At 42.4% G+C, this 17,390-nt stretch overlaps 2 protein-coding genes across 10 annotated transcripts in view; one reads left to right on the top strand and one right to left on the bottom strand.

The window, feature by feature from the left end:
* Positions 1-5,658, bottom strand: part of ATM (ATM serine/threonine kinase) — a 134,493-nt gene extending 128,835 nt beyond the window's left edge. For 6 of the 8 annotated variants that reach the window (XM_039526744.1, XM_039526708.1, XM_039526734.1 and 3 more), the window contains exon 1: positions 5,479-5,564. The gene's annotated coding sequence lies outside the window, so the exon portion shown is untranslated. Of the gene's footprint in view, positions 1-67; positions 87-5,478; positions 5,565-5,609 lie in introns of those variants that run through there. The other 2 variants (XM_039526715.1, XM_039526726.1) reach the window with 2 other exon arrangements.
* The window catches only part of LOC120398963 (protein NPAT), a 34,147-nt gene continuing 22,128 nt past the window's right edge, over positions 5,372-17,390 (top strand). For both annotated transcript variants that reach the window (XM_039526786.1, XM_039526776.1), the window contains exons 1-5: positions 5,372-5,782; positions 11,773-11,891; positions 13,830-13,890; positions 15,953-16,025; positions 16,570-16,610. In XM_039526786.1, coding sequence (XP_039382720.1) covers positions 5,746-5,782; positions 11,773-11,891; positions 13,830-13,890; positions 15,953-16,025; positions 16,570-16,610 — 331 coding nt within the window. In that variant the 5' untranslated portion in view covers positions 5,372-5,745. The remainder of the gene's footprint in view (positions 5,783-11,772; positions 11,892-13,829; positions 13,891-15,952; positions 16,026-16,569; positions 16,611-17,390) is intronic.

Here is a 17,390-nt window from a genome sequence, read left to right as displayed (position 1 = left end):
GCATTTTTCAGCAAATTAATTATTCAACAACAAAAAAATGCTCATCTCTGAAGTTGAGCTCCTTAACCCTCAAGCCATCAGACTTCTTTTCCAGATCCTGGATCATTTTTATGGCCTTCCTTTGAACTCTGTCCCACATTGCCACATCCTTCTTGAAGTGTGGACACCAAAATTAGACAATATAACAGTAGTGATCTTAGCAATGCTAAGTACAGAGGCAAGAACACTTCCTTATTTTTACTTAATAGTCCACTTTTTATACATCCAAGGATTGCATTCATTCTTTTTGCCACAGCATTACACAGAGAGACCATGTTGAGGCAATTATCCACAATGACACCTACGACCTTCTCTGAGTCACTGCTTTCCAACAGCTTCTCCAATCTTGTAGAAATAATTTGCATTCCTTTTTCCTAGATGTATAACCTTACATATGGGCGTATTAAAACACATTTTGTTGGATTCTGACAACTTAACCAGGCCGTTCAGCAGCTTTCTATTAGGTAACATGAGTCACTGATGAACATATCACCTTAGTGCTCGACTTTGCACTGGCTCCTGATAAATACAGCATCCAATTCATGGTCTCCGTCCTGATATTCAAAGCCCTCCATACTGTTGGCCCTAGCTTCCCAAGACATAGCCCCTGTCTCTCCCTCTATGATCATGAACTGCCATGACAGCTATATTGTACTATAATAATAAAATCTTCAACCAATAGAGGAGGCAGAACTTCCAAACGTCGGATTAGATTATGTAACTCACTCCCTCAGGAATTATCACAGACCCAACCACTTTCAGAATGAAATGCAAAACTCTTTTCTCCAAACTTCCCCTCAATATGTTCAAGCTATGACCTCTTACAGATTAGGCATTTACATGGATAATGTAAACGTAACTGCAAAAGTCCAGTTATATTACATAGGTTTTAAAAAATGATATAACCCTCATGCTTCTGAGCATAAACCAATCACTAAATGATGGGCGCTAGCAACAAAAATCAATGATTTTCTCAACTCTACTCCTCTTATGGCCATGTTATTCCATAATTGTCCACCACAGAGTTTCTTAGACTCTTCTCTGAATGATCACTGTTCAGAGACATAATACTGGACTACATGGACTGCTGGCCTAGTCCACTATGGCAATTCCTATGTTCCTAATACTTATTGCAAAATATACAGGAAGTGCAACGTAGCAACCATAACATTGCAGTAGAAAAACTTTGAAAAGACAGTCAATTTAAGTCAGATGTAAACTAACTTCTTGTTACTAATACAGACGCTCCCCGACTTCAGCAAGCATTCCATTCTGGAACACCTTGCGTAACTCAAATTTTGTTTAAGTCAGGAACGTATACCCGACCATTACGCAAAAAAATAAATAAAACAACACACAAAACTTTCTAGCTTATGGAACTTTTTCCGTAAGTGCGGATTTGAATAAGTCGGGTCTGTGTAACCCGGGGAGCGTCTGTATGAATATCACAATATCACAGATTACTGAAACAACTATGAAAATTCAAGTTATGTTTCACTATTTATCTTGTTTGTTTACTTTTTATCTCCTGAATTTAGGCAATGAAAATGCATTTAGTCTTTAATCAATTTCACAGTTATTTATTGTCAATTTTTGTTTGAAGTTCGTAATGAAGCAATGTTTAGATTACAATATTTGTAATATTGTATTTGTTTGAAGGCAATTATTATTGGAATGTTTTTTTAAAAAACCATGAACACGTTTTCATTGGTCTGCGGTTTAAGAAAGACCTGTTTTTAAAAAAGATTAGAAATTTAGATTTAGAAAAAGAAAGAATTTAGAAAACACTGTGTCACTTGGATTTTCCTGGCATTTAAATACTTTGCCTCATATTTAGCATTATGTTAAGGTCATTACTATATTAAATATGTAATAAACAGAAATTAAGAATTACTAGAAAGAAACTCTAACACACCACTTAATACAAGCTGGAACAGAAAAACAGTTTGTTCAGATAAAGCAAGATCTGACAAATATTCTTTCAAACAGCCTCTCACTTTGCAATTGTTTTGATTTGATAAACAAAACTTACATTTTATCCTTTGAGATGTTTCATGTTTAATATTTGTACACTATTTAAAAAAAAGGCACAAGTCTAAAAGAATTTGTAGAAATTGTAAAACCAGATGCTGACTAATTTCAGATTGATAAGTAATAATTTTCTCACATTGACTTAAACAGGGAAGACTCAAAACAAAGAATGCATTAGAACAGAGCTGTACGCAGGCTAAATCAGAGTCCTAAAATTCAACCTTTGACTAACCTTTTCCTGTAACCTGAGGCTACAAATAAAGTTGCACTACCCTAGGTTCCTGTTGCCGGTGAACTTGAGCAATAAATAGGGCCCTACTAAATTCATGGCCATGAAAATCGCTTCACAGACCATGAAATCTTGTCTCCGCCCCGTGAAATCTGGTCTTGTGTGCGCTTTTACTCTATACTATACAGATTTCACGGGGGGAAGACCAGCATTTCTCAAATTGGGGGTCCTGACTCAAAAGAAAGTTGCAGGGGGGTCATAAGATTATTTTAGGGGGCATCACGGTATTGTTACCCTCACTTCTGCGCTGCCTACAGAGCTGAGTGCCTGGAGAACGGCGGCCATTGGCCAGGTGCCCAGCGCTGAAGGTAGCACCCTGCCAGCAGCGCAGGAGTGGCAATACCGTACCTGTGCCATCCTTACTTCTGCGCTGCTGCCTTCAGAACTGGGCAGCCGGACAGCGATGGTGGCTGACTGAGGAAATTGACCAAAATGGACCATGAATTTGATAGAAATAGCTTATTGCTAGGGCACTACCTATCAAAGAGACTAAAAAAACAAGAAATGCAATGGCTGTGTACATGTATAGGTGTTATCATCAAGCATTTGGCCAGTAGACAACGTGGTCTTTTGTGTGTCAAAGTGGGTGCCCTAGATTTGCATGGAAGATGTGCTTATGTGCCATAAGAATGCAAAACTAATTTCTTCAAGTTAACTTTATTGTGGGACTGCTTTCATATGTATGCTATACATCAGAAAACCTAATAAACAGATCAGTCTCTTTGTCCTATAGGCCAGGAAGAAAGAGAGCCAGAAACATTATTTTATTTTATTTTAAATACTTAGGCAGTGTTCATATGCTGTGGTGGGCTAGTGAATACACATCAGATCTGCTCCTTGTTTTGTATTCAGAGTGCATTCTGCTTCCTCTGGTAACAAATACAGAGTTTTAGCACTTTTTACTTGCTAACCTCCCAACCTCCACACCAGCCCAACTACAGCAGAGTGAGCTTGATTCTGTTGTGGTTCTGTGCATGAACAGAACTAAATTCTGAGTGCAGGGGCAAATCTATCCTCAGTTTTACCTGTGTAACCTCCCTGAAAAGAAGGATTTGCATCAGTGTGACTGGGAGTCTAGTTTGACCTGCAGAAGCTTTATCAGAGACCATGCTCATGGGAGGGAAAAAACTCATCTTAATTCTCAGATCCCAGCTTGACTCCACAGGATTAATGGTTAGGGAGGAGTATAAAAATATTGCTTGAGCATGCAGGGGTGTAATCAGGAAGGCCGAAACAACTGGAATTGCAGCTAGTAAGGGATGTGAAGGGTAACAAGAAGGGTTTCTACAGGTATGTTAGCAATAAGAAAAAGGTCAAGGAAAGCGTGGGACCCTTAGCGAATGGGGAAGGCAACCTAGTGACAGATGATGTGGAAAAACCTGAAGTACTCCATGCTTTTTTTGCCTCAGTCTTCACAGACAAGGTCAGCTCCCACGCTGCTGTCCTGGGCAAGATAGATGGGGAGGAGGTGAGCAGCCCTCAGTGGTGAAAGAACAGGTTAAGGACTATTTAGAAAAGCTGGAAATGTACAAGTCCCTGGGTCCAGATCTAATGCATACAAGGGTGCTGAGGGAATTGGCTGATGTGATTGCAGAGCCATTGGCCATTATCTTTGAAAATTCGTGGTGATCGGGGGAGGTCCCGGACGATTGGAAAAAGGCAAAGATAGTGCCCATCTTTAAAAAAGAAAGAAGGAGAACCAGGGGAACGACAGACCGGTCAACCTGACCTCAGTCCCTGGAAAAATCATGGAGCAGGTCCTCAAGTAAAACCATTTTGAAGCACTTGGAGAAGAGGAAGATGATCAGGAATAGTCAACATGGATTCATCAAGGTCAAGTCAAGCCTGACCAACCTGATTGCTTTCTATGATGAGATAACTAGCTCCGTGGATATGTCGAAAGCAGTGGACGTGATATATCTGGACTTTAGCAAAACCTTCTGATACCGTCTCCCACAATATTCTTGCCATCAAGTTAAAAAAGTATGGATTGGATGAATAGATTATAAAGTGGATGGAAGGCTGGCTAGATTGTTGGGCTCAACAGGTAGTGATCAACAGCTCAATGTCTAGTTGGCAGCCTCATGGGTCGATCCTGCAGCGTGCCCCACAGGTTGATCCTGGGGCTAGTTTTGTTCAACATCTATTAATGATTTGGATGATGGGATGGACTGCACCCTCAGCAAGTTCGCAGATTACACTAAACTAGGGGGAGAGGTAGATAGGCTGGAGGGTAGGGATAGGGTCCAGAGTGACCTAGATAAATTGGAGGATTGGGCCAAAAGAAATCGGTTGAGGTTCAACAAGGACAAGTGCAGAGTCCTGCACTTAGGACAGAAGAATCCCATGCACTGCTACAGACTGGGGACCAATTGGCTAAGCAGCTGTTCTGCAGAAAACGGCCTGGGGATTACAGTGGACGAGAAGCTGGAGATAAGTCAGCAGTGTGCCCTTGTTGTCAAGAAGGCTAACGGTATATTGGGCTGCATTAGTAGGAGCATTTCCAGCAGATCGAGGGAAGTGATTATTCCCCTCTATTTGGCACTAGTGAGGCCACATGGTCTGGGGGAGACGGCTGTGAGGTGGCGGGGACGCAGGGAGATGGCAGGGAGGGGAAGTGGGAGGGGCGAGGCAGGGAGACTGCCTTGAGGTGGAGGGAGGGGGGGGGGGAGGCAGGGAGACCGCCAAGAGGGAGGTGGGGGCGGGGAGACGGCTGAGAGGGGGCCAGAGGAAAGGGGGCGGGGAGACGGCCGGCGGGGAGGCGGCAGACGGCTGAGAGGTGGGGGTGGGGCGGGGAGACGGCTGAGAGGGAGACGGTTGAGAGATGGCCGGAGGGAAGGGGGCGGGGTGAGGGCTGAGAAGCGGCTGGGGAGCGGGGAGACGGTTGAGAGGTGGCCGGAGGGAATGGGGGCGGGGAGACGGCTGAGAGGCTGCCGGGGGTGGATGGGGAGGCGGCTGGGGACCCCCAGATCCGGGGCGGAGGGCGCAGGGCGACAGGTGGCCGGGTGCCGGTAGGCCCCGGGGACCAAGGCAGCCCCAGAATCTGAGCTCAGACTCGAGGCTTGGCGCACCCGACTCCTCCCCCCACTGGGCTGCAACCGCCACCCGGAGTCAGTTACCGCACGCGGTGTCCGCACGCTGCCTCCGCGAACGCGAGGTGCCCAGGGCAAGAGTCTAAGAGAGGCGAATGCGCACGCGCCTCCCCATCACTCCGTGCCCGGGGCAAACCCGGAAGCGGAAGCGCGCTTACTTCCGGCGGATGGAATTGGGCGGGGCGGACAGTGGCTCCCAGTTTCCGATTCCGCGCCTTGGCAGGCGGAGGTCGCGGGGCTGGTTGGCTGCGCTCCCGGGGGCCGCCGCTGCCGTGCCCAGCCCCGCGCGGGGCCATGCTGCTGCCGTCCGACGTGGCCCGGCTGGTGCTGGGTGAGTCCGGGGGCCGGGCGGGTCACGTCTCCCGCTCCGCTGGCAGCGCCCGCCGGGCGGGGCCGGAGCTGCAGCCACCGCTTGTATCAGGGCGGGGGCCGCGAGGGCGCCGGGCTGCAGCCGTCGCTCCCTGGGGCAGGGGCCTCACAGGCACCGGGGCTGTTCGACGTGCCCTGGTCAGCAACCAACGCAAACTGGCTGCGTGCAGGAGGCGTGGCCCTACCGCGGCAGGAGCAGACCTGTGCCCCGTACCTTTGGGGGCGCGTTATGGGAGGGCCCCTCGGGGCCAAAGGCTGCCGCATAAGGCAGTTGTTTGTACAGCTTCCCTGTTGTTATTTGTTAGCCACTGACAACGTGGTCAGGGCTGTGGAAAATGCAGCAATACAGAGCGCCTTTGCCAATGGTTGTTCCCTACTGTGCCCTCGTGTTGCAACAGAAAAAAGACTCGCGACTCCCCTCCCACCTAGCCCTAAAGAAAGAGAGTAACACAGACCTTGCCTGGATCTGGTTGCAACACCCAAGCTAAGAACACGTTTATGCCATAAAGATTTTACTATTTGTGGCCCTACCTTGACACAGTTGGTGTAATGCAAAAAGACCTGTCAAGATGCAAACTGATACGTGAAACTACATTAACAGACTGTATCTTAACCTGGGGGGAGCCTGTACTATCCCCAAAAGTGTAATCCAAATTTATAAAGGTCATGTTTTCTTGTATCTTTCTACGAAATGAAATAGGGTGAATGAGGTCTAACTAAACTTCTGATTACCAGAAGAATTATGTGGGTGACCCAGAATATCTAGACTGTCAAACTTTCATTGAGCATCTAGTGTCTCTATGATTTGGACTAAGGGTCTTGAAATTTGGAAAGAAATTGTCCTGCTGTCAAGGATATGCTCTTTGACATCCTTATTAAAATTATTATAATGTATAAGCTATTATTATAAGCCTCTGAAAAAATTCAGCTCAGACATGCTCAGTAGAAACTTGATAGAGTTTTCAGCTATGTTCCCCGAAGAGTCCATTTTCATTTAATGTGGTCCATCCCCTCCAAGCTCTTTGTGCTGATCAGATGGCATGTTTCATTCCCACTGAGCATATGTCATTGACTGGTGAGTGTAACTGGTCCTGCTTCTGTGCCAATCTGCAGAGGACACGAGTTGTTACAGCCCATACCTAGAGAACTGTGGCTTTTTAGTTCAAACTGTAGCAGCTCATGCTTTGTGTCTGGAAGTCTCCAGTTCAGTCCCTTCTATGTCAGACAAGATGGTGGTCATTACACATACTCCAACCCAGGGCTGCAGAGACTGAGGAGGACTTTCCCTGCAGTTGTTCTTCAGGGGTCTGCTATAGTGCCCTGAACCAGAACTGAGAGCAGAAAGACTGTCTCTCTTGTGCTCTCAACAACCACATCCCCCGGCACTTGTTGAAATCGCCATAGAAAAGCCCCTGGGGACATAAATAATTTTGTATTCAGGGTTTGGTGATGTGCAGTAAATAAGGCCTGGAGAGCCACACATTGAACCACAAGGATAAAACAAAATATTGGATAGCTGCTCATTTAAGTGAGCACTGTTCATCCAGTATGCTGAATAAGGCATGGGTCCTGTAGAAAAAATAGTATGTGATGATTTAATTAAAAGGTTGTATCATAACTTCATATAGCGACACCATCATAGGACCCAGCCACACCATTAGAGGCTCATTCACCTGCACATCTACTAATGTGATATGTGTCAGCAATGCCCCTCTGCTATGTACATTGGCCAAACCAGACAGTCTTTACGTAAAAGGATAAATAGACACAAATCAGACATCAGGAATGGTAACATACAAAAGCCAGTAGGAAAATACTTCAGTCTCTCTGGACACTCAATAATAGATTTTAAAATAGCCATTCTTCAACAAAAAAACTTCAAACAGACTTCAAAGAGAAACTGCTGAGCTTTAATTCATTTGCAAACTTAACACCATCAGTTTGGGCTTGAATAGGGACTGGGAGTGGCTGGCTCACTATAAAAGCAATTTTCCCTCTCTTGGTATTGACACCTCCTCATCAATTATTGGGAGTGGACAACATCCACCCTGACTAAATTGGCCTTCAACATTGGTTCTCCACTTGTAAGGTAACTCCATTCTCTTCATGTACCAATATATATTTATGCCTGTATCTAATTTTCACTCCATGCATCTGAAGAAGTGGGTGCTTTTACCCATGAAAGCTTATGCCCAAACAAATCTGTTAATCTGTAAGGTACCACCCGACTCCTCATTGATATCATAACACATGTATGCAGTTGGGCATGAGCAACCTTAATCCTGGTATTTCATAACTTCTGAGTGTTTGGTTTTGCAACTTTAATGTTCTTTGAACATAGCTCTGTGTGTGTGTGTGTGTGTGTGTTATTGTAAGCATATAGTCACCCTATGCAGCTATGGGTATGTTTACATTGCATTTTAAAACCTGTGGCAGTGAGGGTCAAAGAGCTTGGGTTTATATACTTGGGCTCATGCTGCAGTTCAGCTCAGGTTTTGAAACCCACCCTCTTGCCCAGAATTCAGAGCCCAACCTCCAGCCTGAGCCTGAATGTCTACACATCTGTTTTTAGTGCAGTAGCATAAGCCCGAGTCTATAGACCAGGTCTCTGAAACTCCCTTTTGTGCATTTTAAAATGTAGTGAAGACATACCCTGTGTTTCAGGAAGTCAGAGAGAGAGTAATGGTGTGGCTAGATTTTTAAAAAATATCTGAATAATATTGACATCAAAACACAGGTACAGAATTATTACAGGCTGTGCCAGTAGTGTTGCACAGCTCTTCGTGATGTTAACTAATCATCTTTAGGACCAAGTACAAATATTTCCATGATGTATAGCATTGCAAGAATTAGCTTCAGTGAATTATGGGGTTTTTAATTTTTATTTGATGCATCATATGTTGAATACTGGTGTGGACCAGAAAGTGAAGACTTTGATTTGATCTGATCTTTCTGTCAGTTCTAGGAATGGTATTTAATAAGAGACAAATTGGAGGTAGATGTTTGAGATTGGAATCCCATCAGAGACATTAAAATAGAATGGCTAAAGCACCATCCAGTGTAGCACAGGGGCAAGTCTGCTCCGGCATGGAATAAACAAAATGACATACTGTACTAACTTTCATGATTCTCTGTTCGGGATCCTATATATAAATTACTCTTTTTAGCGCCTGAAGGAATTTCAGCATTAAAATGGAAGTTAAATAATTATACACACTTCCTAAAGGCTGGAAATATTTTTGGAGTAGTAATTTCTGTCTATTTCACATTAAAGTAACTAATGGGATCTGAGGGTATGTCTACACTGTGAAATTAGGTCAGTTTTATAGAAGTCGATTTTATACAGTCTATTGCGTATGTCCACACTAAGCGTATTAAGTCGGCGGAGTGTGTCCTCACTACCACGGCTAGCATCGACTTACAGAGCAGTGCACTGTGGGTAGCTATCCCACAGTTCCCACAGTTTCCGCTGCCCATTGGAATTCTGGGTTTAGCTCCCAATGCCTGATGGGGCAAAAACTTTGTCGCGGGTGGTTTTGGGTACATGTCATCAGGCCCCTGCCCCCCTCTTCCGTGAAGCAACGGCAGACAATCGTTTCGCGCCTTTTTTCCGGGGTCCCATCTGCTGGATCCGCTCAGCCTGCTGCCTGCCTGCCTGATTGGAACCCCAGGCAGGCAGCGGGCTGAGCTGCTCAGCCCACTACCGGTCCGGGGCTCCGTCCGCCGGCTCCTGCCAGCCAGGGGTCCCGCTCAGCTGGCAGACCTCGGTGAGGTCGATCAGGGGTGCCTGGACAGACATGACTATCCTCCTCTTAGAGCACCGAATGCGAGTGACTCCAGGTCATTCTCTTCTTTAAGTTTCATCTCACGGAGATTGAGTCCTGCCTGGAATATCATGTGAGCTGGAGGCTTCTGCCTCAGGCTGCTCTCTCAGACGGCATTACCGCGCAATTGCACCTACCCTAGCCTGCCCATTGCGCCCATGGCTCATGAAGCCTGGACAGTAGTAAGGAGTAGTTCAGCTTGTGGAATAACAAATCCAGAATGAAGGATTGCACTCTCTGGGCCACGTTAAGATTATTTGAGAGTCCTAGATAGCATTTAGTCGCTATAAAAGGCTTCATGAAAATTTTCTCCTGCTCCTAACAAAAATGTAATTTATGAGAGCAGCTGAAAGGGTAAGGAACCCGGGACTATAACTTAGAGAGAGCTTCCATATTATTTAACTCATAATTGATATAATTCAAAGTAAAATTTCACAGTGCAGTCTGTTCTAAGACTAAAAATGCAGGAGGGGAGTCAGAAAAAGGAACATTGACCTGTTTCCGCCTGGTTTCGAACCAGGGACATTCTGCATGTTAGGTGAACGTGATAATCACTACACTACGGGGCTTCTCATTTTTTGCTACAGACTTTGCCAAATGCATAGGAATGTTTTCCCTAGCTACAGAAGCTACGTAATGCAATGTCTATATCTATGGCCTTCCTGCTCACAAAGTGGTCATGCCCCTGCCCAAGGCTGACACAGCGTGGAGTGCATGTGACATAGCAACCTGGCTCGGGCAGGATTGCTAGCGAGGCATGATACCTTTTCCGTTAAGCAAACACAGCAATTCTTTCCTGGCCTCTGCCACTGAATGCCTCCATGCATTATGCTGTGCCCAATCAGTGCGGGAGGACTGCATGAGCTCGGAAAACATGTAATTGCGAATGCATTTTTTTCGCCTTCTAATCTGCGATAACCTCAGAGACAGAGATGATAGGGGGAGCGTAGAAATATTCTGGGGGGACTGCATGGTCACCTGTGCTGCTGAGTTCGCCACACTGGCCAAACAGGAAATGAAATTCAAAAGTTCCCGGGGCTTTTCCTGTGTACCTGGCTAGTGCATCTGAGTTCAAAGTGCTGTCCAGAGTGGTCACAATGGAGCACTCTGGGATAGCTCCTGGAGGCCAATACCATCGAATTGCAGCCACACTACCCCAAATTCGACCCGGCGATGTCGATTTCAGTGCTAATCCCCTCGTTGGGGAGGAATACAGAAATCCATTTTAAGAGCCCTTTAAGTTGACAAAAATGGCTTAGTCGTTTGGACGGGTGCAGGGTTAAATCGATCTAACGCTGCTAAATTCGACCTAAACTCGTAGTGTAGACCAGGGCTTAGGTGCAGAGGTGCACAAAAGACTATTGGTATGTCTACTGAATATGAAGTTTACAGCATGGAAATATATTACTTTTCCAATTATGCCATCTGCCAGAAATGTTCATCTTTTTAAAGAAATCTGAACATGCTTTAACGTTGCTCATGTTTTTTCTGTTTTGGAACTGTTATATATGCACGTAGAATCTTGATTATTGTATGGCAGTGCATTTTATAAAAAATTACTGTAGAGTTCAATTTAATTTAAAACAGATTTTGGGCTCATGTATAGAGCTCTGCATGGATATAATAGCAGATATCTGCAGCTTTGCAGGACTCTGGATATAAAATTTGGATCCGCATCCATCCACAATCTGCAAATGTGCTCCGTGGATATCTGCAGATTTGCAGGGCTCTATTATGTATTGCTCAGATTGTCAATCCTTTCTGGCAATAATTTTATTTTCTTGTTTATAGAGAGCTATGCACAGCTTTGTTTCTGTATAAACAGTAATAGTTCTTTAGGTGGTACTAATAATTGGTTTTAGTATGAAAGTAGTTTTATTTTGGATTTATGTAGCGCATCAGCAATATTATGTGCAATTTTTTTTTTTACAGTTAGAGAAATGTTTGGAAAAGGAGCTTTTCTTTCAAAATATAACTTGTTTTCTTTAGTTTTTGTCAATTGAGTCCATAGATAATTGCTATATGAGAGTGCTTAATTAATATGTATAGAGGAACTTTGACATCTGCCAGGTGTAGTATGGAGAAGCAATTAACAAAACTGCAAAACTTTCTGTCTTATCTGTTGCAGGGTATTTACAACAGGAAAAGCTTTTAGCCACCTGCCGTGAATTTATATTGGAAAGCTCAGATTTAAAGGAATATGCTGAGCACTATACAGAGGAAGGATTTGTTCCAGCCTGTTTACTGGTGAGTTAATCTTTACAGCACACAAGATAAAGTTACGCTGTGGTATAGTCTGAAAATCTCTCCTAAATAATTTATTATTAGTCCACACAGACTTCTGCACTTTTAGAATGTGAGTAAACTACATAGCATCTACCACTCAGACGCTGTTTCAAATGTTTCAGTAGTTTGAAATAGTAACCTCTCTCTCTCTCTCTTTGGCATCCCATAAAGCACTGTGTGTGCACAGCTGTCTCTATCCTACATTGCTGCTAATACTGAAGGATAGATATCTAAAAGAGTAAAATATGCAGATGTATTGAAAATGTTTAATTCAATCTGTTTTGTAGCTGTGAGCATGGAGTTACTTTTGTTAAAGTATTGCAAGAAGCTACATTGATTACAAGGCTACTACAATTATTTAAAGTATTATTTATTAGGAGTATGACAACCTTTGTATCGTGTAGATGTAACATTTAATTACAGTCTGTTCCACATAAATATTAACTTGAATTAGATAAATCAGTTTCACTTAAAGATCTCAAATGTGTGCATACTTACCGGCACAACTAGAAGTCTGGTGAATGCATTAATTCTTTCCCAGTTTGACAACTGTAACGCTTCCTCACTTACTACCCTTATCTATTCCAGCTGAGGTGCAATTTATCTATAGTCTTGTCACTCATGATTTGTTTATTAACTATGCATGTAAACATAACTACATGTTAACTCTCTCACTTCAATGGCTGCCCTTTCTAATGCACTCAAAATGAGGTTTTGACTAGCATTCCAAGTGCAATGGCTTTGATTTTTGTACGGGCAACTTTGATATTCATATTTGCACCTACTCACAGCTTGCATTCTATTTTTCTAATACACCATTTGATAACTGTGAATCCTTGGCCTGCAATATTCTAGATTGCTGGAAGTCTCTCCCTTATGAGATCCATGTTTCTGACTCGCCAACTCAAAAAAAGAGCTTAAAACGTTTTATCTAGTTATAAGCATTTAATCAGTCATGTTGCTAGTAGCCTACTGGGCTGTCTGAATTTCAGTTCTGAATTCAGCTGCGGCCAGTAAGAATTAGATAAATAAAGGGGAGAGAAAAAGATTATGTGGTTTATTAAAGTAAATTATAATGAAATATTCTTTTATTTTATAACTTTTAAGATGGAAAATATATAGACTATTTTCTTGGCAATATTTTTTTTTCTGTTTCTAAATGCAAGTGATGTTAGGAAATTCCATAGGACCAAAATCTCATTAGAATTCACATGCTTTATAAGTCAAGAGAGCTTTTAACAAGTATCAGAGGACTATAGGTGATTACCAATATCAAACAAGACAAGAAGCTGAAACTAAGGATAGTAGTAATTTGAAAATCCTAATTCTGTGTGTCACCTAAAATCATGGTGTAGTGGGACAGGTGCAGATGGTTTGCTGTAAAATTATTAAAAACTCTCACTTTTGGCAGCAACTCTCCTGAGGTGTCTGTTCTCTTAGCAACATGTTGTACTGCCTCAGGCTGATGGCCTTTACTTGCGTGCACGTTGCAGCTATTCCCTAACAACCAAAAATGACACTGCCTAACTTTCTCCTGCCTCTGGCTCTATTATCCCATAATAACAAGAGCAAATTAAAGCAAGTTAGTGTATTCTTGGCTGATATGTCCTGGAATGGCTACTCTGCCGAAGGCTGTATGCTTGAAAATTACGATTATTGTTGAGGAATGCATTTTGTCCCCGGGTTGCATTTTTTGCATCCCCGAGAGAGCGGCATAAGCAGGGTAATCTACATCTATTTGTGTCCAGGTCTACATGGTGTAGATCCTAAAGAACTACAAGAACTGAATGTGTTAGGACTCAGTCTTTTTCACCGTTTGAGTAATGTAATAGAAGGGGTAAAGTGTAGGTTGCTGCTGAAGATTCTTTAATCTAATACTGATAATTTTTTTTCTTTCAGTCTTTGTTTGGAAAAAATTTGACAACCATTCTTAATGAGTATGTAGCCATGAAAACAAAAGGTAAGCATTGAGGGTCAGACATCTGCTGTATAGCACTTCATTTCATTTATCTATTTAGGTTGTAAATTCTTTGGAGTAGAGACAAGATCTCTCTCTCTCTCGGTACCTAGCACAATCCCCAGTCTAGATTGGGACTTTGAGGTTCTATCACAACACAAATAATTGTTAATTTGATCAGAGTTTTAAAAAAAAGATGTCTGTTATCGTAGCTAGTAATTGTGGGCATGCTTTCTCACTAAAAATGTGAACAGAATCTTTAATATAGTAATGGACAGAAGTGTATATTAGGCATAAAGTAAATGTAGGTTCATGATTATAGAGTTGTACTGTTTGTATATAGAAAAATAACCAGAGACTTGCAGTGCATGTGTGAAATTTGGCTTCCCTGTCTTGATTTCCTTAAGTTATCTTTTAAAAGTTCAAAATGAATTATTAACATTTTGTGTGGCTAGGAGAGAGAAAAGTGCAACTGTTTTTTTTTTAAACGCAACTAATGAGGGTCTGTCTTCCACCTAGTTTTGTTCACCATTGACGTCTGTGCAAGTGACTAGACTTAGTGCTTTGTGAGACTTGGGTGGGGGCATACAGTGTAGTTAAATGTATGACCTTAGATCTCTATGTAAAGAACTGCCATGTCTTGAATATTTTTGTAGTGTTGTTTTACTCACTTCTCTGACTGAGTATGAACCAGGTATTTTAATGTAGTATGGAATTTAAAAAGTGTGGACTTGATTCTGAGAGCTGTTTAGTATCTACAGTCTACAGTTACTGGGAAATCCAAGTATTCAGGACCGCCAACTCAGACCTACTATACACAAAAATTCTAATTTGGATTTTTAGTCTTTTCTGTAATCTTAGCTGCTTGGAGATGCTTCCTTCTCTCCATTTGCTTTTTAAAGATTGTGTGCTCCCCAAATTTCAAGCATATTAACTTCCCTCAGTGATTTATCAAAATGAGCAGTGATTCCTGTAAAAGACTATACATATGCAGTACATTTTTAAAAAATGCGCAGTGATTCCCATAAAAGGCTATAAATATACAGTGAAATTTTCAAAAATACAGTACTTGAATAATTTAAAGGCGTAAATCCAATTTTCAGAAATGACTTAGGCACTAAGACTATAGACTTGTAATGCCTAAGGGCATGGCTACACTTGCAGATGTAGAGTGCTGTGAGTTAAACAGCCCTCAGAGACTGCAGTAGGGAAAGTGCTGCAGTGTGTCCACATTGTCAGATTCAAGCGCACTGGCATGGCCACATTAGCAGCTCTTGCAACGGCCACAGAGAGCAGTGCATTGTGGTAGCTATCCCAGCATGCAAGTGGCTGCAACGTGCTTTTCGATTGTGGGGAGTGGGGTGGAGTGTGACAGGGAGTATGTTGTGTGTATGTGGGGGGGAGAGAGAGTGGGTTTTTGGGGGTCTGAGAGCATGTCAACATGCTGTCTCGTAAGTTCAGACAGCAGCAGACCCTTCCACCCCCTGCCTCTCTCTCTCTCACACACAGCATTCCACAGTAATGGTTTGCTTTGTCCCGGAGCAGATAAGAATGCCGGCTGTCAGAAACGGAGCTTTGAAAGGACATATCCACATTCTTGCAGTGATTCCAAAACAATGACAAGAGTGGCCACTTGACTTAAGGGGATTATGGGATGTTTCCGGAGGTCGATCAGAGTGCAGTAATGCAACATCTCGTTCACAATGACGCCTGGGCATTTCAGCCAAGGCGCAACAAGCGTTATGTTTCTCATAGAGGTGGATTACCCAGGAGCGCTCCAGCTGCAGAGTCCAGGCGCTCTAAGTGCCTTGCCACTGTGGACGGGTCGGGAGTTAGGGCGCCTGTGGCTGCTTTAATGTGCTCTAACTTGCAGGTGTAGCCATGCCCTAAGTGACTTTTGACAATGAGACTTAGGCTCCTAAGTTGCTTAGGTACACCTGAAAATTTTACTTAGTGTTTACCTCTTGATCATATTACACTAGTTTTCTGACACGTCTTCTCTCAAGCTTCCTATTTTAGCTCTCTGAAGAATGTGTTCATGGGTTTTTTTTGTTTTTTTTTTAAGAAACCACAAATGAAGTTCCAGCAATTATGTCATCTTTGTGGAAGAAGTTAGACTATACTCTTTCTCAGATCAGGTAATTTGTAACGTTGAAATCAAGAATAGGGGACTTTCCTTTAAAGTGAGACTATCTACCTCCTAGCTTTCCTTTACTTCATTTTCACATTTTACAAATATACTGTCTACACACTAAGGGTAATGAGGATATTTTTTATGTTTATTTTTCTCTGTGAATTGGCAGGGAAAGAATCTGCATTTGACAGTAAAATGGTTGGGTGGGAATCTCAAAGCTGTTCAAGCTCCATTTATGCTAGCCAGAGAAATCAGATAGGGAGGTGCTAGTGTGGTTTCCATGGCCTATATAGATATGGCCTTACTGTCATACAACACAGTACTGTAGTTGCCATGGTTATTGGTTCTAAAATTCAACCTAATTTCACAGTAGATCCCACCTAAAGAACTTAATCAACATTAATCATGCTGCAGCCAGAAACATTGCCAAATCAGTATGTGACTAGCGCATAAACTAGTAAATGCATAACTATAGAATGATCCTGCTTATGTTTAGGTGTCTCTAGTGTGTTTTCTATTTATTTTGACTGTTTTATCTTATTTTGTAGGAGTATGCAGAATTCTGCAGGATTTTCTGCTAATCAAAGGAGTAGGTATCTAATTGAATCATATGGATGTAATAAATGGGGTTCAAGTTCAGAACTGATTTTGATTGAGGCCTACCTCTCCTCAAAAGAGTATCAACCTTGTGGTTTTGATAGTCTTCATATTCACTCCTAAAACTAGATTTTAATTTTCTACTCCCTTAAACTTATTTAATTGACAGTTCAAAGGGTAACTGAAGACATGACCAATCCAATTGCCGTCTACTGTCACTAGAAAGTGGAAAAACAATATAAACAGATAGCTTGTCTAGAATTATTCACCTCTTTGGAAGATCTACCAAATGAACTTTTAAACAGCAAAGTTATTTTATTTCCACAATCACTAGAATAAACTCCATGCCTTACAAGTCTTTAATCAGAAACGTTTGTGAGAAAAACAAATGTTAAATACAGGTATTGTTTGCTCTTGAATCTCACAATCCCATTGCCTATATTGGACACAATTACAGTGTTTATTGTTCTGGGAATCGCTTACAGCTTAAGTTTGTCAGGCTTGGTTTACATACAGTGCACATACTGGTTTCACTATTTGAGTTAGAGATGTGGGTTTTACACAGTAAAATTGGTACAGCCCGTAGTGTGGATGCAGTTATGCTGCAATAAAAATGCCCATAAACTTACAGGAATAAACTACATTGATACAAACACCTTTATACTGGTTTAATTTTGCCTGCCCTAGTTAGCTGTACTGCTTTAACTATATTGGTTTCAAACTAACATAGTTAAAGCCATACAAAAACTGTGTGTAGACAAGCTCTTGCAGA

Source organism: Mauremys reevesii, linkage group 1, assembly GCF_016161935.1.
Source record: "Mauremys reevesii isolate NIE-2019 linkage group 1, ASM1616193v1, whole genome shotgun sequence".
Taxonomy (NCBI): Eukaryota; Metazoa; Chordata; order Testudines; family Geoemydidae; genus Mauremys; species Mauremys reevesii.
This window is presented reverse-complemented; position numbering and strand designations above follow the sequence as displayed.